The sequence below is a fragment of the Pelodiscus sinensis genome, chromosome 3, assembly GCF_049634645.1.
Source record: "Pelodiscus sinensis isolate JC-2024 chromosome 3, ASM4963464v1, whole genome shotgun sequence".
In the NCBI taxonomy this organism is placed as follows: Eukaryota; Metazoa; Chordata; order Testudines; family Trionychidae; genus Pelodiscus; species Pelodiscus sinensis.
Genome location: NC_134713.1, coordinates 14,345,830 through 14,362,311, shown reverse-complemented (window position 1 = coordinate 14,362,311; position 16,482 = coordinate 14,345,830). Strand labels below are relative to the sequence as shown.

The window sequence follows — 16,482 nt, the reverse complement described above, 5'->3', positions numbered from 1 at the left end:
ATAAAACCTTCTTGCTTTAGCTATTAAACCCAAAAGAAACACTCACATCTTGATCCTTAGGTTTGACATAGTTGGATGGAAAGATTCCAGTTCTGTCAGCAATGCTTCCTGTCCACCATTCTCCATCTTTCTGAGTGACCAGTATTTCTTCTCCTTCAGTGAAAGTCAAATCACCAGGTTCAGAGCTTGCATAGGAATACAGTGCTACATACTCTGTGCAAAGAGAGAGAGAGAGAGAGAGAGAAACTATGTTAGTGTTTCAGCTGTAATCAAGTTTCAGCCAAACTAAACTGAATTTTATCAAAACTCTATTACAGTAAACATAACAAGAGGCATAGTAGTCACTTTTTTAAAATCTCTCACATGACGTTTTCTCAAGCAACTTCATAGTATGCATTAAGGATGTTGAGAGGCAGGTATGCATTAAGGATGTTGAGAGACAATTTGTATCAACTACACGATTAGTTGATAAGGGAAGGTGCTCAGTCCTGGCTTGTGCTAGGTTCAGTAACTACCCCGCTGCAGCTCTGCAATTTAAATGTAGTAAGAGCCAGGGGCGCAGGTAGCCCAGCTCCTATTACATTTAAACTGCAGAGCTGCAGTGGGGATAGCTCCTAGACCCGGTGCAAGCCAGGACTGAGCCAGGCTTGCTCAGTCCCAGATTCAGCAGCCCTGTCCATGAAGGGTCCCAGCAGGGAGCTGAGACTCTGCGCAGACAGGGGCTGCTGGTGGAGCAGCCTGTGTTCACAGCCAGCCTGGGCCGCTGCAGACAGAGGCTGCTTCAAGGCAGCTCCTGTCCACGGGAGTGTGTGTGTGTCAGCTCCTCAATGGGACCTCCCTCCCCCACATGGACAGGGGCTGCTCCACAGGATGCAGAGCAGCCTCTGCTCGCGGCGAGCCTGGGCTCACCATGGGCAGAGGCTGTTTCGTGGATAGAGGCAGCAGTGTGGGGGGGAGGGCAGGTGGTACTATGGAGATGGTGCTTGGGGGAACTGGCTTTTAAGATATAGAGGCAGCAAGGTGGGGGGAAAATGCGAGTAGTTTGCATCTATCATCTCACCTTCTATTTGCAATTGTTTCTACACATAACATTTCTGTGACAAATGTAGCAATCACAGCCAACTGCTTACGTGGAATAGTAATTTTTTTAGTGTCTGAATGTAATTAAGCAGATGGAAATGAGAAGAGTTAGTATCATGTGAACAGTGAGCTCTCTGTGGATCATCAGTGGTCACAGATCACGGTTCAAGAAGTGTTATATGTGAGAGATTTCAGCATGGACCACACTTCAGCACCATCATTTATATTCAGAAAAGCTATAAAAGGAAACCCTCTATACACCCGGGGGACCCCATAATATCGGATAATCATGATAGAGATCAAAAGCCTGACTAACTTTTCTAAGCAGAGTCTACATATTCTGTAGTGTTGGAGCATAAGCCCACGAAAGCTTATGCTCCAACACTTCAGTTAGTCTACAAGGTGCCACAGGACTCCTCGCTGCTTTTGCAGATTCAGACTAAAATGGCTACCCCTCTGATATTTGACTACATATTCTGTATAGTCTTAAAGAGTGGGAAAATTTATACAGATCAAATTAAAAAGTTCACAAATTACTTTACCCATTTGAACTTATACTTTCTCCACTTGCATACAAAGATAAAAATGGATAACTTACTAATATAAAAAACATACATAACTGTATCAGAACTGTATTTGAACTCTATAACAATCACAGACTTTATCAAAGTCTAATTCTGTGCATATCCTCTATTAATTGACATGCTACTAAACAAGTTAGTTTTATAAGTTCATAACTGACGTTACAGCTGCAGTCTTACCCTCTCCAATTGTATAAGATGATGTACTAGGCTTCTTGTTTACAGCTGCATAAATGGTTTCAGATCTGCAGACAAAGATTGAAGTGATTTAGTCTGGCTAGTTTAACAAAATATTTTTCAATTAGTAATAAAGATTTTGTACAGTGTAATTTTCAGATTCTTTGAGACACAAATAATTACAGCCAAGCATTATTTCATTCTCAATTGGCATATATTACTAATGGTGTGTCCATCACATTTTTAATTAGCTGTTGCAAGTAGTTACTAATGTTATTTCAATATCTCCTAAATATTACATAGGTCATATCTAGGGAATATCAGAAACAGTGCAATAATATTATTAGCAAAAGGTAAATTTCAATTAAAAGTAATTAGGTTTACCATTAGAGCAAAAAAATATGACTTCAATTAATCATAGAGATGACTTACATATTTAAGCTACAAGATTTAGAGAATTCAGTCACAAATTGTGATATTCCAGACATACACCTAAAATAAAGTTTTGTATAACAACTTAACACTTATTTAAAATTTTCCTTACTCTAGAAGATCACAAAGAACTTTAAGATCACTTCAACTATCAATCTGCAGTTAAAATTTTTCAGCACTTAACTGAATTGTTGACTTGAATACTCGGATAAATTTCACTACTTTTGCCATCTAGGAAAGGCACCACTGTTTTTTCAAGACGTGCCATGGGAGTTTATAGTGATTAATGGCAAAGGCCTCTTAATTTGGTGTATCAACTAAAAGTTGATACCCTCAGCAGCAGTTGATACCATCAGGCTGAGATACTGAATCAAGAGGAAGAAGCATGTCCCTTGTAGAATAACCAGGCATCACTGTTTTCTAGCATTCAGCTTGAAAGATCTCTCATTTACTGAGCAGACCCAACATTACTTAGCTTGTAAAAGCTAGCTAAATTACAGCCCACAATGGCATGGTGTGGGTCATGCATGCTATTCCGTTCCCATAATTTAAAGTGTCCCCATGTTTTTCACTCTATTTGAAGTTGTTGAATACAAAATTACCAACAGTCTCACTTACTCCTCTCGTTTGTTTTCATTTCCCGGCAAGATCTTGACATAGGATTTAGGAAACCATCCTCTTCCTCCATGCACCTCTCCAAACCACCAGTTTTCCTGCTGCTCCAGGATAGTAATTATATCATTTTTTGAAAAGTTCAAGTGGTTATCTTTTTTTGCAGTCCAGGAGCAAAGTGCCTGTGCTTTTAAATTCTCCACAGCTTGTCCCTGTTCAAATAAAGATACAAATGTTAATCAACAATTTTTGTGCAATTTTCAAAAATCATCTTTTGTTCTCTAGGTGTGTTTATTCCTAAATGCTAGCTCAACGTCATGCTGTCTTGACTGCAACGTTTTGTGGTTATGTGACATGTGGACTCAGGAGTTGTTTCTGGACTTGACCAATTAAGCTAGAAATATCTTAGATGAATATCTGGTTCTATGAAACAATGTTGGCTCCAGTGCTTGCAAAGAAATATAATGCCTTTGGAAGTAGCTCTGGAAGGGCCCACACATTGGTAGCATTGTGGCTAGGGTAAAAATATACGTTTTGGTAGAAAAAGAAAGGAAATGTATATACAAATAGTAATCCCCAAATGGTCTGGAAAAAAAATGAAGACAGAGTTAGCTTAACAACCAGATCCTCCTCAGGTAGAATGAATTAAGATAGCTCCACAGACTTCAGCAGAGGTATGTCAATTCACACCAACTAGGAATTTGGCTTATTTACTGAAATGAATTGTTGAAAAAGTGTGACTCTTCTAAGCAAAAGTATATCAGTATTGTAACATGAACCTAAAATACGTAAAAGTCTCAGCAATATACCTGTCCATGAACAGGAGAAACAGATCCTGGGGACACAGTACGAGTAAAAGCGGATTTTTTCTGCCATGTTGTGTTGACATTTAGGCTTGAGAAAGGTATGTTATGGTAATCCGTGTCTTCTGCTGATTTACTTGGTGAAAGTGGTCTGCAAATTTAGCACAAGTACATAATTTTTCTTAGAAAGTACATTAGCAAGACTCCACTTCTGGCCTAGCCCCGCTCCCAGCCCAGGCCTGGCCATCAGCCCCCTAGTTACCAGCCAGCTCCACTCCTTGGGCAGGCTCCCGGCCACCGCCTCCCTATCCTCTAGTTGCACTACTGGCTCTTCTGCCACCAGCCTGCCGGACCAAGGATGCTGCCAGACCAGAGAGGTTCAACCTGTACATAAACTTACTCTGGAGAAGCTGAGGTAGTAGACAAAAATACTGTAGGAGGAAGTAAGGCCTTTTTAGGAGATAAAGCTTTTTCACTTTCTGGTATTTTCTCTACATAGTTGTTTGGAAACCAGCCAAAATGACCTTGAAAGCTCCCATATAGCCAACCAGGCTCTCCTATGGTTTTCTCATCAACCTAGGAAAAAAGCAAACCAATAATATGAGACACACAAAACATTTATTTTGTTAGCACAATCTACAATTCTACAGATTTAACTGAAAAAGTTTTGGACATAAGGATTAGACTTTATCATCTGGATTATCATCCCATTTAGAATTTAGCCTTTTTAAAAAGCTAAGAATCCCACTGCCTAGTAACACTATCCCAAGCTGTATAACAAGACTATTTGCTCCTATAAAGCCCAGAAGTACTTTTTAAATGGGAAAAGGGATAAACTGCTGGTTCTGTATTATAACAAACCTTTGGGGACATATTTACAGTTGTTTTATTTAAAAGGATAAAGAGAGGACATAACATGCATCTGAAATTGACTGAGTTTGTCAGAAAGTTACTATGATTACTAGCAGCATTATTTGTGTTACAGTAACACTTCAGACCTAAACAACATAAGGATTTCATTGTGCTATGCATGATAGAAACACAGAATAAGGCAACAATTTTTTACATAAATTAAGTCTCCTCTGGCTAGGGATACATATACGAAGTGCACAATTTACAGAGCACTGCCCTGATGAATTTGGTTCCATCTGCATTGAGCATAGTGGTGCCACAGGCAGCGTTGGTCCTGGTGAAAACAGTGGTCTCAGAGTGCCCAAATGTGTCAATGTCAACAGCTGCAGCATCAAATGCAGTGTGCCAACGTCCCTAGGTGCCAACGTCCCTAGCACCATTTCCAGTATTGGCTTGAGAATAGTGTCTGGACACAGTACCAACAGACATGAAAGTTCAATGGCTTATTCCAACATAGGAGCCAGAGATGGCATGGTTTGGGAAAAGTCCTGACCACAATGAAGTTGGGAGCAAAAGGCAAAGGAGGTAGGTAGATTCCTGATGACATGGACACAGTCTGTACCAGACTCATTGGACACCCGAAGGCTGGAACCAGAGTAAAAGGTATAAGGTTTCTTATACACTCTGTGACCTGAAGCAGTCTCAGTTGGTCTTATGAGACCTCTTCCTCAGTGTGGACAATGAGGAGGAGGAACTGTTCTCCTTCAACAAAGCACTACTCTCCAAGCCCAACAGCAATCTTTGACCTGAGGTGGGTTTTGACACTGGATCAGGCTGTATGGCCTATTCAAGCAGGTTCTACTTAAGATGAAGAGCGTGCACCACCCGAACAGTGTCATCTGTATGCTGAGTGCTTGGATTGCTTCTCAGGAGTGATTCAAATGCCACCCAGCTGATTAGCAGAGCACCCACAGCTGGCAGTGTATGTTTCTACTGGTGGTGCATATTTGTATGTGCCTCAGTGCACATAAAATGTATTCTGAACACAGATGGAAAAAATTAAAGGACACATTGCACCTGAGTCCTTTTTCGTACAATGTACACATCGAACAATGCTCTTGAAGGTGGGCAAAGAGAGGTCAATGTTGGGGATCACCCCTCCACAGGAAGGACACTGTTTAAATTAGGCTAAAACTAAATGTGAGGTTGTGAGACTACAACCACACTGAGCTCTGACTCCAGCCACAGGCAGTGAGAAGAAACTGAGAGGGGTTGGGACAACAGCCACAAAGTGTGAGAGCTGCCCCCTCTATGAGTACTGTTAGGTGAAAGTCCCTCGCTCTGGTGCACTGGATGTGTACATACCACATCTGCATCTCCTTGAACCACCACCAGTCAGATAACGTAACCAAGAAAACTATTCAGATATTTAATTCTTTAGGAGAAACCCTCAAACCTATTCAAATCAGGCAGGTCAGGTATTTAATAATTCTAGCATCAAGAATAATAATGTTTTATACACTTCTATCTATGGCAATGCTTACTATTTTTGCATTGCTGTAGGCAAATTTTCTTTGCCACCTTATATGCATACCTGCAAAATGTCATACTAGAAATAGGAGAGCAGTGATTAATTATATTTTTCCTATTATTCCTTTCACAAAATTTATAACAGCAATAATTATTTCAAAGCTGGGCATTTCATAGTAGTCCATACCAGTCCTTGGTCCTTGACTCCTCTATAATATGTCAGTTCTAAAGGTACATATTGCTTAAATCAATCCTACTACCACCTCCTAAAAAGAAGCACATAGTGTAAATTCAAACAGATCTATAATGTGTAAGAACCATAACTTTCTATGAAGGCATGTGTCAAGGATTTTTGCAGTTAGTTTAACATGAACTGTCAGTCTTACCTGAATTACATCCCCACAATTAAAACTCATCTCGTCATGATTCCTTGCTTCAAATGAGTATAAAGCTCTGTAATTCACCAAGGCAACTGAATTCCTAGATTCTGAGGCACTGACTATGTTACCTGATAGAAGAAAAAGTATTACTCGTATTTATTATTTTGGAATTTCAATAGTGAGGCACCAAGCTGGTTCAGGGCCCATTGTGCTAGACACTTTACAAAAGGATGGTCCCTGACCGAAAGACCTTATAGTCTAAGCATATGGTGAAAAATAACAGTTGAATGATGCACAATATTTTCATAAGGCTTCCATGCTTTACAAAAATTAGCATATGAATATGAAAATGCATAACTCAAAGATGCTCTATGCAAAACAGGTCATTCAAGAGTTTGTGATCCCCTGATTCTGTATAATCTATTTTTGTGCTTGAATATTTCTAATTTCACATACAAGAATGATAAAGTGGAAACCTGTTTTATTAGTCCAGGTATTCTAGTAAAAGCTATTAATGATAATTTAGGATGATCAAGTCAACAACCTTTAAATGGCTTTGTTTTTCCTATAAGCCCAAACTATAAGTCTACGAAGACATGCGGTCAGGCCACCTGATTCTGGAACCCATTTTGGTCTGCTACTTTGCCACTCAAGGTGAGAAAAATCTGAACTGAACACAAATAATTCCTGTCCTGGATAAAAGGAATATAAAGAGGGAAAACTAAACAACTGCAGGAGTTTCCAGAGTCCAGGAGACCACCACTTACCACCTAAGATACCTGCTGGAAACATCTAAGGGTACGTCTAGACTACAGGCTTTTGTCGACAGAAGTTTTGTTGACAGATACTGTCGACAAAGCTTCTGTTGACAAAGAGCGTCTAGACTACATTCAGTTCTGTCGACAAAGCAAGCTGCTTTGTCGACATGGCAGTGTAGATTCAAAGAACAGTTTAGATGCACTAACGCCTTCTGTCGACAGAACTCTGTCGACAAAAGGCGTTATTCCTCGTAAAATGAGGTTTACCAGCGTCGACAAAACTGCTGAGTTCTGTCGACATTATGTCGACAGAACTCAGCGGTAGTGTAGACGCAGGTTTAGTTTTGTCGACAAAAGTCCACTTTTGTCGACAAAACCCTGTAGTCTAGACACCCTCTGACTGAAGAGGGGGAAGGATTGAGACCATCTCTCTCTCTCTCTACAAGAAAAGTCTTTTCACAATATGTAAGTAGAGTAAAGTTAGTTAACGGCTTCCCATCTCCCTGTAACCTGGAAGAAAACTGCTCTGACCCAGGCAAAGGAGGGAAAAGTTAAAAATTCCTTTGTCCCAGTTTGAGTCCCCTACCTGCATTACTATTGCCTGACCAGATACCTGGCTAGGTTAACCCCTTAGTTCCCAGGCTGCTGGTCAGCCCTTCTGGTTATGACAACTATCAAAACTGTTTTATAAGATATTATGAGCATCTCAGCTCATAATAGCTGAGTTTTCTGTTGCAAACACCAAGTGGAAGAAAGCTAAAATGTTACTGCTCTAAATGTCCAGGATTTATTGACTGAAAGCACTGAAAGATTTGTGGTCAGACCCTTTGTCGGTGTAAATTGGTGTAACTCAGTATAACTCAACTGACATCAACAGATTTACCCCAGCTGTAGATATGGTTGTTGGTCATCTGACAACAATTTTTAAATTCATAACCTACAATACTGTCATTATCCTACATTAAAATGTCTAAAATATGAAGTAACAATGTTCATTCAAGACAACAAAGAACATTTGTAACAAAAAATAAATCAATAAATGAAGTTTACCTTCACTTTTCCATGTTGGTTTAAGATTTCTACCCTCAGTCTGTTTCAATAAGTCTGCAAATTTCTCATTTAAGTTCAATTTTGAAATGTGTTTCTCTGACTCTTGCAAGTTGACTGCATCTTTTCTTTTCTTCTCTTCTTCATGTTGTTTACGCCTCTCCTCGGCTTCTTTTGCAATCTGTTCTCGCTTCCTTATGTCTTCTTCCAGTTGTCTCTGCCTTTTTTGTTCTGCTTCTCTCTGAATCTCTGCTAACTTGTTCCTCTCTTCCTCATGTTTTTCCTCAGACAGTTTTTGCTGCTGGGACTCCTGTCTCACCTGGGCAGCTGCCTCCTCAGCTTTTTGCTTTTCTTCCTGAATTTTTTCCTGAATTCGCTCTTCCTGTAATCGCTTTTTTTTCTCCTCTTCTTCCCTTCGGACATTTTCCTGCCATAGATTCTCCTTCTCCAGTTTTGCTTTCCTTAATGAAAAGGATAAAATAAATGTATAGATAAGTGACAACGTGCTTATGGGACTAACTACAGTTAGTGACTTTGGAGCCACTAAAACCACAAGCAAGGCACAGCCATGACTAGAATTTAGACAGGGTGGCTCTAACACATGAAGTGTTGGCTTTCCTTCTCTCTGGAGTACGGTGGAGAAATGCTGATTGATGAACCTGATAATATCAATATGTTAATAAACTCAAGGTCCCAACCTCAAAAGGGGAAAGAGCAGATCCCTGCTCACTCCCCAAACTCAGAATGCAGAGAAGAAATGACAATTGACATAGCAATCCCTTTCTATCTTTTCTTGTTCCTGCTCTAGTATTCTCTTTTGCTCCCTGTTCCCCAATCTCCCTATCCCACCTACCAACATCCCCATCAGGATCTCTTCATCCCCTCTTTGGTTTCCCCTTCAGTTTCTATTGTCCCTTCACTGCAGACCAAAAACTAATCATAATCTTGCCATCACGATTATGGCAATATTCAGATCAGAGTCATGTGAGAGCAGCCAGCTAACCAGACAACTGAAAAAACTTTTGGGCAACATTGCTACTTGAGATTACTGAATCAATTAGGCCAAGGGTAGGGAAGGGAATTGCAAAGAGGATTAATTGAGTCTTTTACCCTTTAAACTAGAAACTTGCTGACATTCACAAAGTTTCCAAGATCATCATATTGACATTAGACTGTCATAATGTCCCTCCAATTTCCATAAATAATCAGGGACTAAGAATATTATACTGTCAGAGTAGGGATGTAAGTGACTAGTTGACTATCTGATAAGCATAAGTTTATCATATAGTTGACTAGTGATGCAACCAGTTGCTCCCCACCCCCATTGCTGGAGAGAGGCAGCAAGTGGGGGGAGCAGGAGCTGGTGGGAGCTAGCTTAAAAGCTGGTTACCCTCAGCAGCAGGTCTGTGGAGGATAGGGGAGGTAGAGGCACAGCAGGAAACAGTGTGAGCGGGGACTGAAGCAGTCTCTGCTCACGCCGTTTCTACTGAAGAGGTGGGGCTCTGCCCACGAAAACTCATGATACCGTCTACATGTTTCGTTAGTCTATAAAGTGCTACCAGACCATTTGTTGTTTTTCCGTTTCTACAGTAGTGATTCTGCTTTTGAAATGTACAAGAGCCTAAATGGGAGTACAAGAGCCTCACTGGAAGTCCCTCCACTGGCCCCGTGCTCCCTGCAGAGCTTCTGCTTTTGAATGTGCAAGAGCCCCAGCGAGGCTCTTGTACATTTCAAAAGCAGAAACTCCGCAGAGGCTCAGGCAAGCAGGGAGCATGGGGCCAGTGGAGGAGTCCTGCCGGAGCTCTTGTACATTTAAAAAGCTCCCTGCAGGGCTCTTGCTACAGTTCACAGGCGGAGGCGCCCTTATAGACTAATAGAATAGTCGATGGAAATCCCACTGACTATTCGATTAGTTAATAAATCTAAACTTAACATCCCTATGTCAGGGTATGAATGACAAGCAACTAAATTTGTTCATTTAAGTAGGAAGTGCTTTTAAAGGAGAGTAAGCTGATGTACAAATGACAACAAAACAAGGTATAAAATGTGATTAAATAATCTTAAGTGTATGGCAGCTTAAGTGGAGAAGAGATTAAAAAGCCCCATTACAAAAATGGAATCTCTAGTTATTTGATACATCAATCTTTGAGAATAACATTTCTCAGCAAATAGATGAGGAAAGGAACTCAAAAACTTAGTACAAACAACTCTGCTTTCTTAATCAGGATGTATATTTTAATCAGTTCAATTTTATGGCTACTGCTGCTATCAACATCTTAAGCCCACCAAAGCATTATCTTGTTTTAAAACTAGATTGTCAGGTTTTTTTATGTTTTTAAACCACATTACCTTGCAGCCTCATCCTCCAGCCGCTTTTTCTGTGCAAGTTCAGCTCTTTTTCTTTCTATAGCTCTTATTTTCTCTTCTTTGATTCTGTGAAGTTGCTCAAGGGCTAAATGCTGTGTGCTGTAGCTTTCTCTCAGTTCCTAATAAGGAAACATAATAAAGCACATCAAAGGACTGACAATGAAGTCCATTTTTCTAGGAAAGTAACTAGACACTTTAATGCTTTGTGATCCAAATTCTAATACAAATAGGATAATCTAAAGTTAAAAGTGGATGTTGAATCTCATTAGAAAGCAAGTTAAACAAACAGGAGGATGTAAAATAGCTGGCAGATCTGCAAACTATTTTATGCTGCTTATACTTGCGAACAGCATTCCCTGTAAGCTATGCACTTGTGCGTCCACACAGGAGAAATTCAAATGCCGCCCAGTTGATTAGTTGAGTGCCAACAACTAGATTGTGTGTTTCTATTGGGGGTGCACATTTGCACATACCTCAGCACATATTAAAAAAAATATTCTAAACACGGATGGAAAAAATCCACACATGGATGGAAAAGATTAGAGGGAACATTGCTTGTGAAGTCCATCTTTTAGTCATGCATTTGCTGGAAACCGCAAATATGATGCAGGAAAAATGAGTGGGAATTTTAAATTAAGTACTTAAATACTGGGCCATCTAAGACCAGAAGTACAGCAAATTGTCTTCAAATTATCTCTGTATAGTTACCTGGTGGACACACTGTTTAAACTACAAACAATACTAGAAAATTTTGGTGTACATCCCTTAAGATAATATATGGAGATATACCATCTCATAGAACTGGAAAGGAACCTTGAATGTTCATCAAGTCCAGTCCTCTGCCCTCATAGCAGGACCAAGTACCATCCCTGACAGATTTGCCCAAGATCCCTACATGGTCTCCTCAAGGACTGAACTCACAATGCTGGGTTTAGCAGGCCAATGCTCAAACCACTGAGCTACCCCTCCCCCCGGATGAAGATGAAAGTGTAGGCTTCCCTTCACTATGCTTTAGTATTTATTTTACTATGCACTGCTTTAGTGTAACAGAAGAGTGCTACAGAAAGAAGAAAAATACAGATAAAAATGTACTAATTATGGGCGAACTATATAATCTTTTCTATAATTATGACTCAAAGAACTTTTGTTTAAAATAACAATACAATCTAAAAACTAAGACAAATACAGTCACGTGCAAAGAAAAGTTCAGACTACAATATTTCCTATAAATAGGCTCAGACTAAAGACTGAAATAAAGGGAAGAGCTTTGGATAACAGGTCCAAATTGGAATCTGGTGCACTAGTGAAAAAATGCAATAGTTTTATTAATATTGGAAAATATAAACACATAGTTACTAGATTCTGCCTAAATATGGTCCTATACCTTTTAATGCTTTTAACAATATTTTTTTTAAAAGTAACAACACTCCCATTACCCCCACTTTAACATTCCTGTGTGTCTTTTTATAATGAACTTTTTCACACCAAATCATTTAAAACTACCAGTAATTAAATATACAAAAGGAACATATTAGCAATTATCTAGGATACACATTAATGGGTTGTTAATATATTTGTATGTCACTACAATTAATTTTTAAGAATCACATTACAGTACATTAAATACACATACTGATGAATAGGTAGATAATGGCCTTTCCTATCAGACATTTATCAAAAGAGAGTAATTAGGAATACTGCATTCTCACTGCAAAATCTGACATTTCCTAAGTTCAACTGTCAAAATAATGTAATTAATATGAAAAAGATAACCTTCGTTGCACAGTGAGTTTCTGCAGCAACAAACTAATTCTCATTACCTGCAACAGGCAAATTATAATACAGAATTGCATTGACAAAGGTGGGGAACAATTTCTCTTCTCATTTTAAACAGTTTGAGGTTCACTGTGAAAAATAGTATAATTTTGTTCCAAAACCAAATGGCCCATTAAAGAAGTCACAGAGCAATTTACAAGGAAAGGAGAGGATATGATATTCAAAATGGACAGCTGGATAAAATATACTAAGCAAATGAGTACTGTGACCACAGCATGAATTTCCCTTGTGTAAAGGAGAATAGGTACAAAAGCTTCATTACTAGGTTAAACAAGGTGGTTTGGAAGCATCTTACTACAGAATTATGCATATTAACCTTAAGGCTGCCAGGCATCTGGTTTTCGATGAAAAAGTACCCCGGCAGCACCGGTCAGCCACCTGGCTCTGGGTGGCTCCCAGAAGTGGCTGATATGTCCCTGTAGCTCCCAAACACGGGGGCCATCAAAAGCAGGCTCCTTGAGCTATCCCTCCCTGAATGCTGGCACCGCAGCTGCCATTGGCTAATGGGTGCTGCAGGGGCAGAGCCTACAGCATGCAAAACCCTCTAGCGCCTCCACCTAGGAACTGGAGATGTTGGCCGCTTCTAGGAGCCACCTGGCTGGAGCCTGAAACCTCAACTCCCTCTCATGCCCAAAACCCCTGCCTCAGGCTGGAGCCCTCTCCTGCACCCCAAACTCCTCATCCCTGGCCCCACACCAGATCCTTCATCCCCAGCCAGAGCCCTAACCCCTCCTGCATCCCAATCTTCCACCCTGAACCCCTTTCCAGAGTCTATGCCACTGCCTCATTCCTGAGACACCTTCCGCACATAGCCCCTTTCCCAAGCCCGGAGTCTTCCCCCACACACTCTGAACACCTTGGCTCCAGCCCTCAACTCAGAAGTTTCCTCCTGCACCTGAAAAAACAGTTACTTACCTCGTAACTGATGTTCTTCAAGATGTGTTGCTCATGTCCATTCCGATTAGGTGTGCGCGCACCACGTGCATGGATTCCAGAGCTTTTTTCTCTGAGCAGTACCCATTGGGCCAGACCGGGAGCCCCCTGGAGTGGCACTGCTATATCGGTGCATATATACCCCTGCTGGCCCTTCTCCCCCTCAGTTTCTTCTTACTGGAGTCCTCTGACAAAGTAGTGCTGGAGGGGATTTGGAATGGAGACAAGAAACACAACTCGAAGAACAACAGTTACAAGGTAAGTAACCGTTTTTTCTTCTTCAAGTGCTTGCTCATGTCCATTCCAATTAGATGACTCCCTAGCAGTATCCTAGGAAGTGGGGTTGGAGACTAGACTGAAATGGACTGCAACACAGCCCTCCCAAAGGCCACATCATCCCTGGCCTGCTGTGCGCAAGAGCGTAGTGGCTTGAGAACGTATGAGTCGAGGACCATGTGGCTGCTCTGCAGATGTCAAGAATAGGCACCTGTGCACCAAACATCATTGACAACGCCTGAGCCCTTGTGGAATGGGCCATAAGAGGGGAGGAGGCGCTGGCCAGATTCTAATGCAGGAAGTGATCCAAGAGGATAAGCACTGTGCTAATACTGGTAAGCCCCACATCCCCTCGGCTATGGAAATCAAGAGTTGTGGAGACCTTCGAAACTCTGTTGTCCTTTCTATGTAGAATGTGATGGCCCTTCTGATGTCCAAAGAATGCAGCGCCTGCTCCAAGGGCGTAGAGTGAGGTTTCAAGAAGAAAACAGGCAAATAGATATCCTGGATCATGCGAAAATGGGAAATTACCTTAGGAAGGAATGTAGAGTGAGGACTGTAGGGTGTCCTTAAAGAAAACTGTGTATGGGGGCTCCGATGTGAGGACTCTCAACTCTAATGCCCTCCTGGCAGCGATCGTCACTAAGAAAGTCACCATTCATGATAAGTGCTTTAAAGAGCAGGTGGCAAAGGGCTCAACTGGGGAGGCTCATGAGTCTCACCAGGACTAAATTCAGGTGGGTGTACGGGCCAGCGCACATAGAGGAACCACCTGTCAATCCCGTTAAAGAAGCATTTCACCATCTCATTTGTGAACTCCGTCCTGCCCCCTTCCCCTGAGAGAAAGGACACAATGGCAGCCAGGTGAATGCCCTAGTGCTTGAGGTAAGAAGGTAGTCTAAAATGAGGGGGACTGGGGCACCCCTCAGGTCTATGCCTGCCTGTGTGGTCCATAAGGAGAAGTGTTTTCACTTGGCCACATACGCGGCCCAGGTGGAGGGCTTTCTGCTTTCCAAGACGACCCTCTGCACCTTCTCCGAGCAAAGCTGCCTCAGGCCCCAGCAATCATGAAGGTTTCAGGCCAGGAGATGGAGGGATAACAGGATTGGGTGGCATAGCCTCCGTTCCCCGAGGTCTTGTGTGATCAGATATGGAACTATTGGCAGCAGCATCGATTCTTCCACTGCTAAGTCTAGGAGAGTGGTAAACCAGTGCTGGCAGGCCCATGCTGGCATTAGCATGATGACCGAGGCCTTGAAACTCCTGATCCTAAGAATGACCTTGTGGATCAATGGAAAAGGGAGGGGGGAAGGAAAACGTACAGGAGTTCCTGGAGCCACTGCACTCTCCTCTCACTTATCTAAAACTATTAACACTAGCTACACTAAAACAACTCAAACAACTAAAGAAAAAACTATGTACACCAGCTAAGGGTTGAGACTAGCTATTTAGTCAATGCTCTAGCTACCGTCCCGGGCGGTAAGAAGGAACTGAAGGGGTGGAGGGCCAGCAGGGGTATATATGCACCACTCCAGGTGGCTCCCTGTCTGGCTCAACGGGTACTGCTAAGGGAAAAAAGCTCTGGAATCCATGCACGCTGCGTGCGCACACTTAATTGGAATGGACATGAGCAAGCACTTGAAGAAGAACCTCTCATTCCAGCCACAGTTCCTGCCCTACTCCCTGCATCCCAACCCCGCCCCAGCTCTGAGCCCCCTGCCACATTCCAAACTCCTCATCCCCAACCCCTCAGAACCTGGACCGCCAACTGGGACCCTCACTCCAACCTCCTGACCCACAGGGGATCCCTCCCACGCTCCAATCCCCTCAACCCATTTGAGAGTCATATCCTATGCTACAAACCCTCTGGCTCCACACCAGATTCCACATCCCCAGCTGGAGCCCACACCCCAATCCCCTGGCTCCAGCAGGGAACTCACGTCCACATTCCAAACCCCTTGGCTCCACAGCCCAGCCATATACCTCCCACCATACACACTCCAAACACCTCAGTTTGACCCCAAGCCCAAAGTCCCCTCCTTCACCCTAATTCCTATTCCCGACCCATACCAGATCCCACACTCCCAGCATACCAACAGAACTCCCTTTCATATTCTGAACTCTTCTGCTCCACCCCAGCCCAAAGCCCCTGCCTACACCCCAAACATCTAATTCCAGCCACACTCCTTATCCCCCCTGCATCCCAATCCAACACCCCAGCTCTGAGCCCCTTCTGCACTCCAAACCCATCATTCCCAGCCCCATCTCAGAACCTGAACCCCAGCTGGAGCTCTCATCCTAACCCCTCACCCACCCTGAGCCTCCTCACACACTCCAAACTCCTTGGCCCCAGCCTGGAACCCCTTCCTGTGCACCAAATCCCTCACTTCTGGCCCCACGACAGATCCCACACCCCCGGTTGGAGCCCTCATCCTGCCCACATCCCAATTCTCTGCCCCAGCCTGGAACTCCCATCTACACTTTGAATCCCACAGCTTCATGCCCCAGCCCGGAACCTCCTCCCATGCTCCAAACTCTTCAGCTCCACCGCCCAGCCTGATGCCTCCTCCTGCACCCCAGCCCCTCATTCTCAGGCCTATCCCAGAGATGGAGCTCTCATCCCTCCCTATACAAGCTTTAAATCCCCTCCACACCCCACACTCCAAACCTCTCATCCCAGCCCCACCCCAGAGATCTCACCCCTCCCGCAGTCCTCAGCCCCTCCTGCACCTGAACCCTCTATCCCAGCCAGGACACTGAAAATGAGTGAGGGTGGGGCCTCAGAAGGGAGGATGAACAGAAAGGAGAGTGGATGGAC

General features: G+C 42.7%; 1 protein-coding gene across 7 annotated transcripts in view; it reads right to left on the bottom strand.

Annotated features, from left to right (window-relative positions):
* ITSN2 (intersectin 2) overlaps window positions 1–16,482 on the bottom strand; it is a 140,348-nt gene that overhangs the window by 51,028 nt on the left and 72,838 nt on the right. For all 7 annotated transcript variants that reach the window (XM_075923397.1, XM_075923400.1, XM_075923401.1 and 4 more), the window contains 8 exons: window positions 10,602–10,738; window positions 8,256–8,713; window positions 6,454–6,575; window positions 4,086–4,261; window positions 3,692–3,836; window positions 2,889–3,094; window positions 1,842–1,906; window positions 47–213 (listed from right to left, as the gene is read on the bottom strand). In XM_075923397.1, coding sequence (XP_075779512.1) covers window positions 47–213; window positions 1,842–1,906; window positions 2,889–3,094; window positions 3,692–3,836; window positions 4,086–4,261; window positions 6,454–6,575; window positions 8,256–8,713; window positions 10,602–10,738 — 1,476 coding nt within the window. The remainder of the gene's footprint in view (window positions 1–46; window positions 214–1,841; window positions 1,907–2,888; window positions 3,095–3,691; window positions 3,837–4,085; window positions 4,262–6,453; window positions 6,576–8,255; window positions 8,714–10,601; window positions 10,739–16,482) is intronic.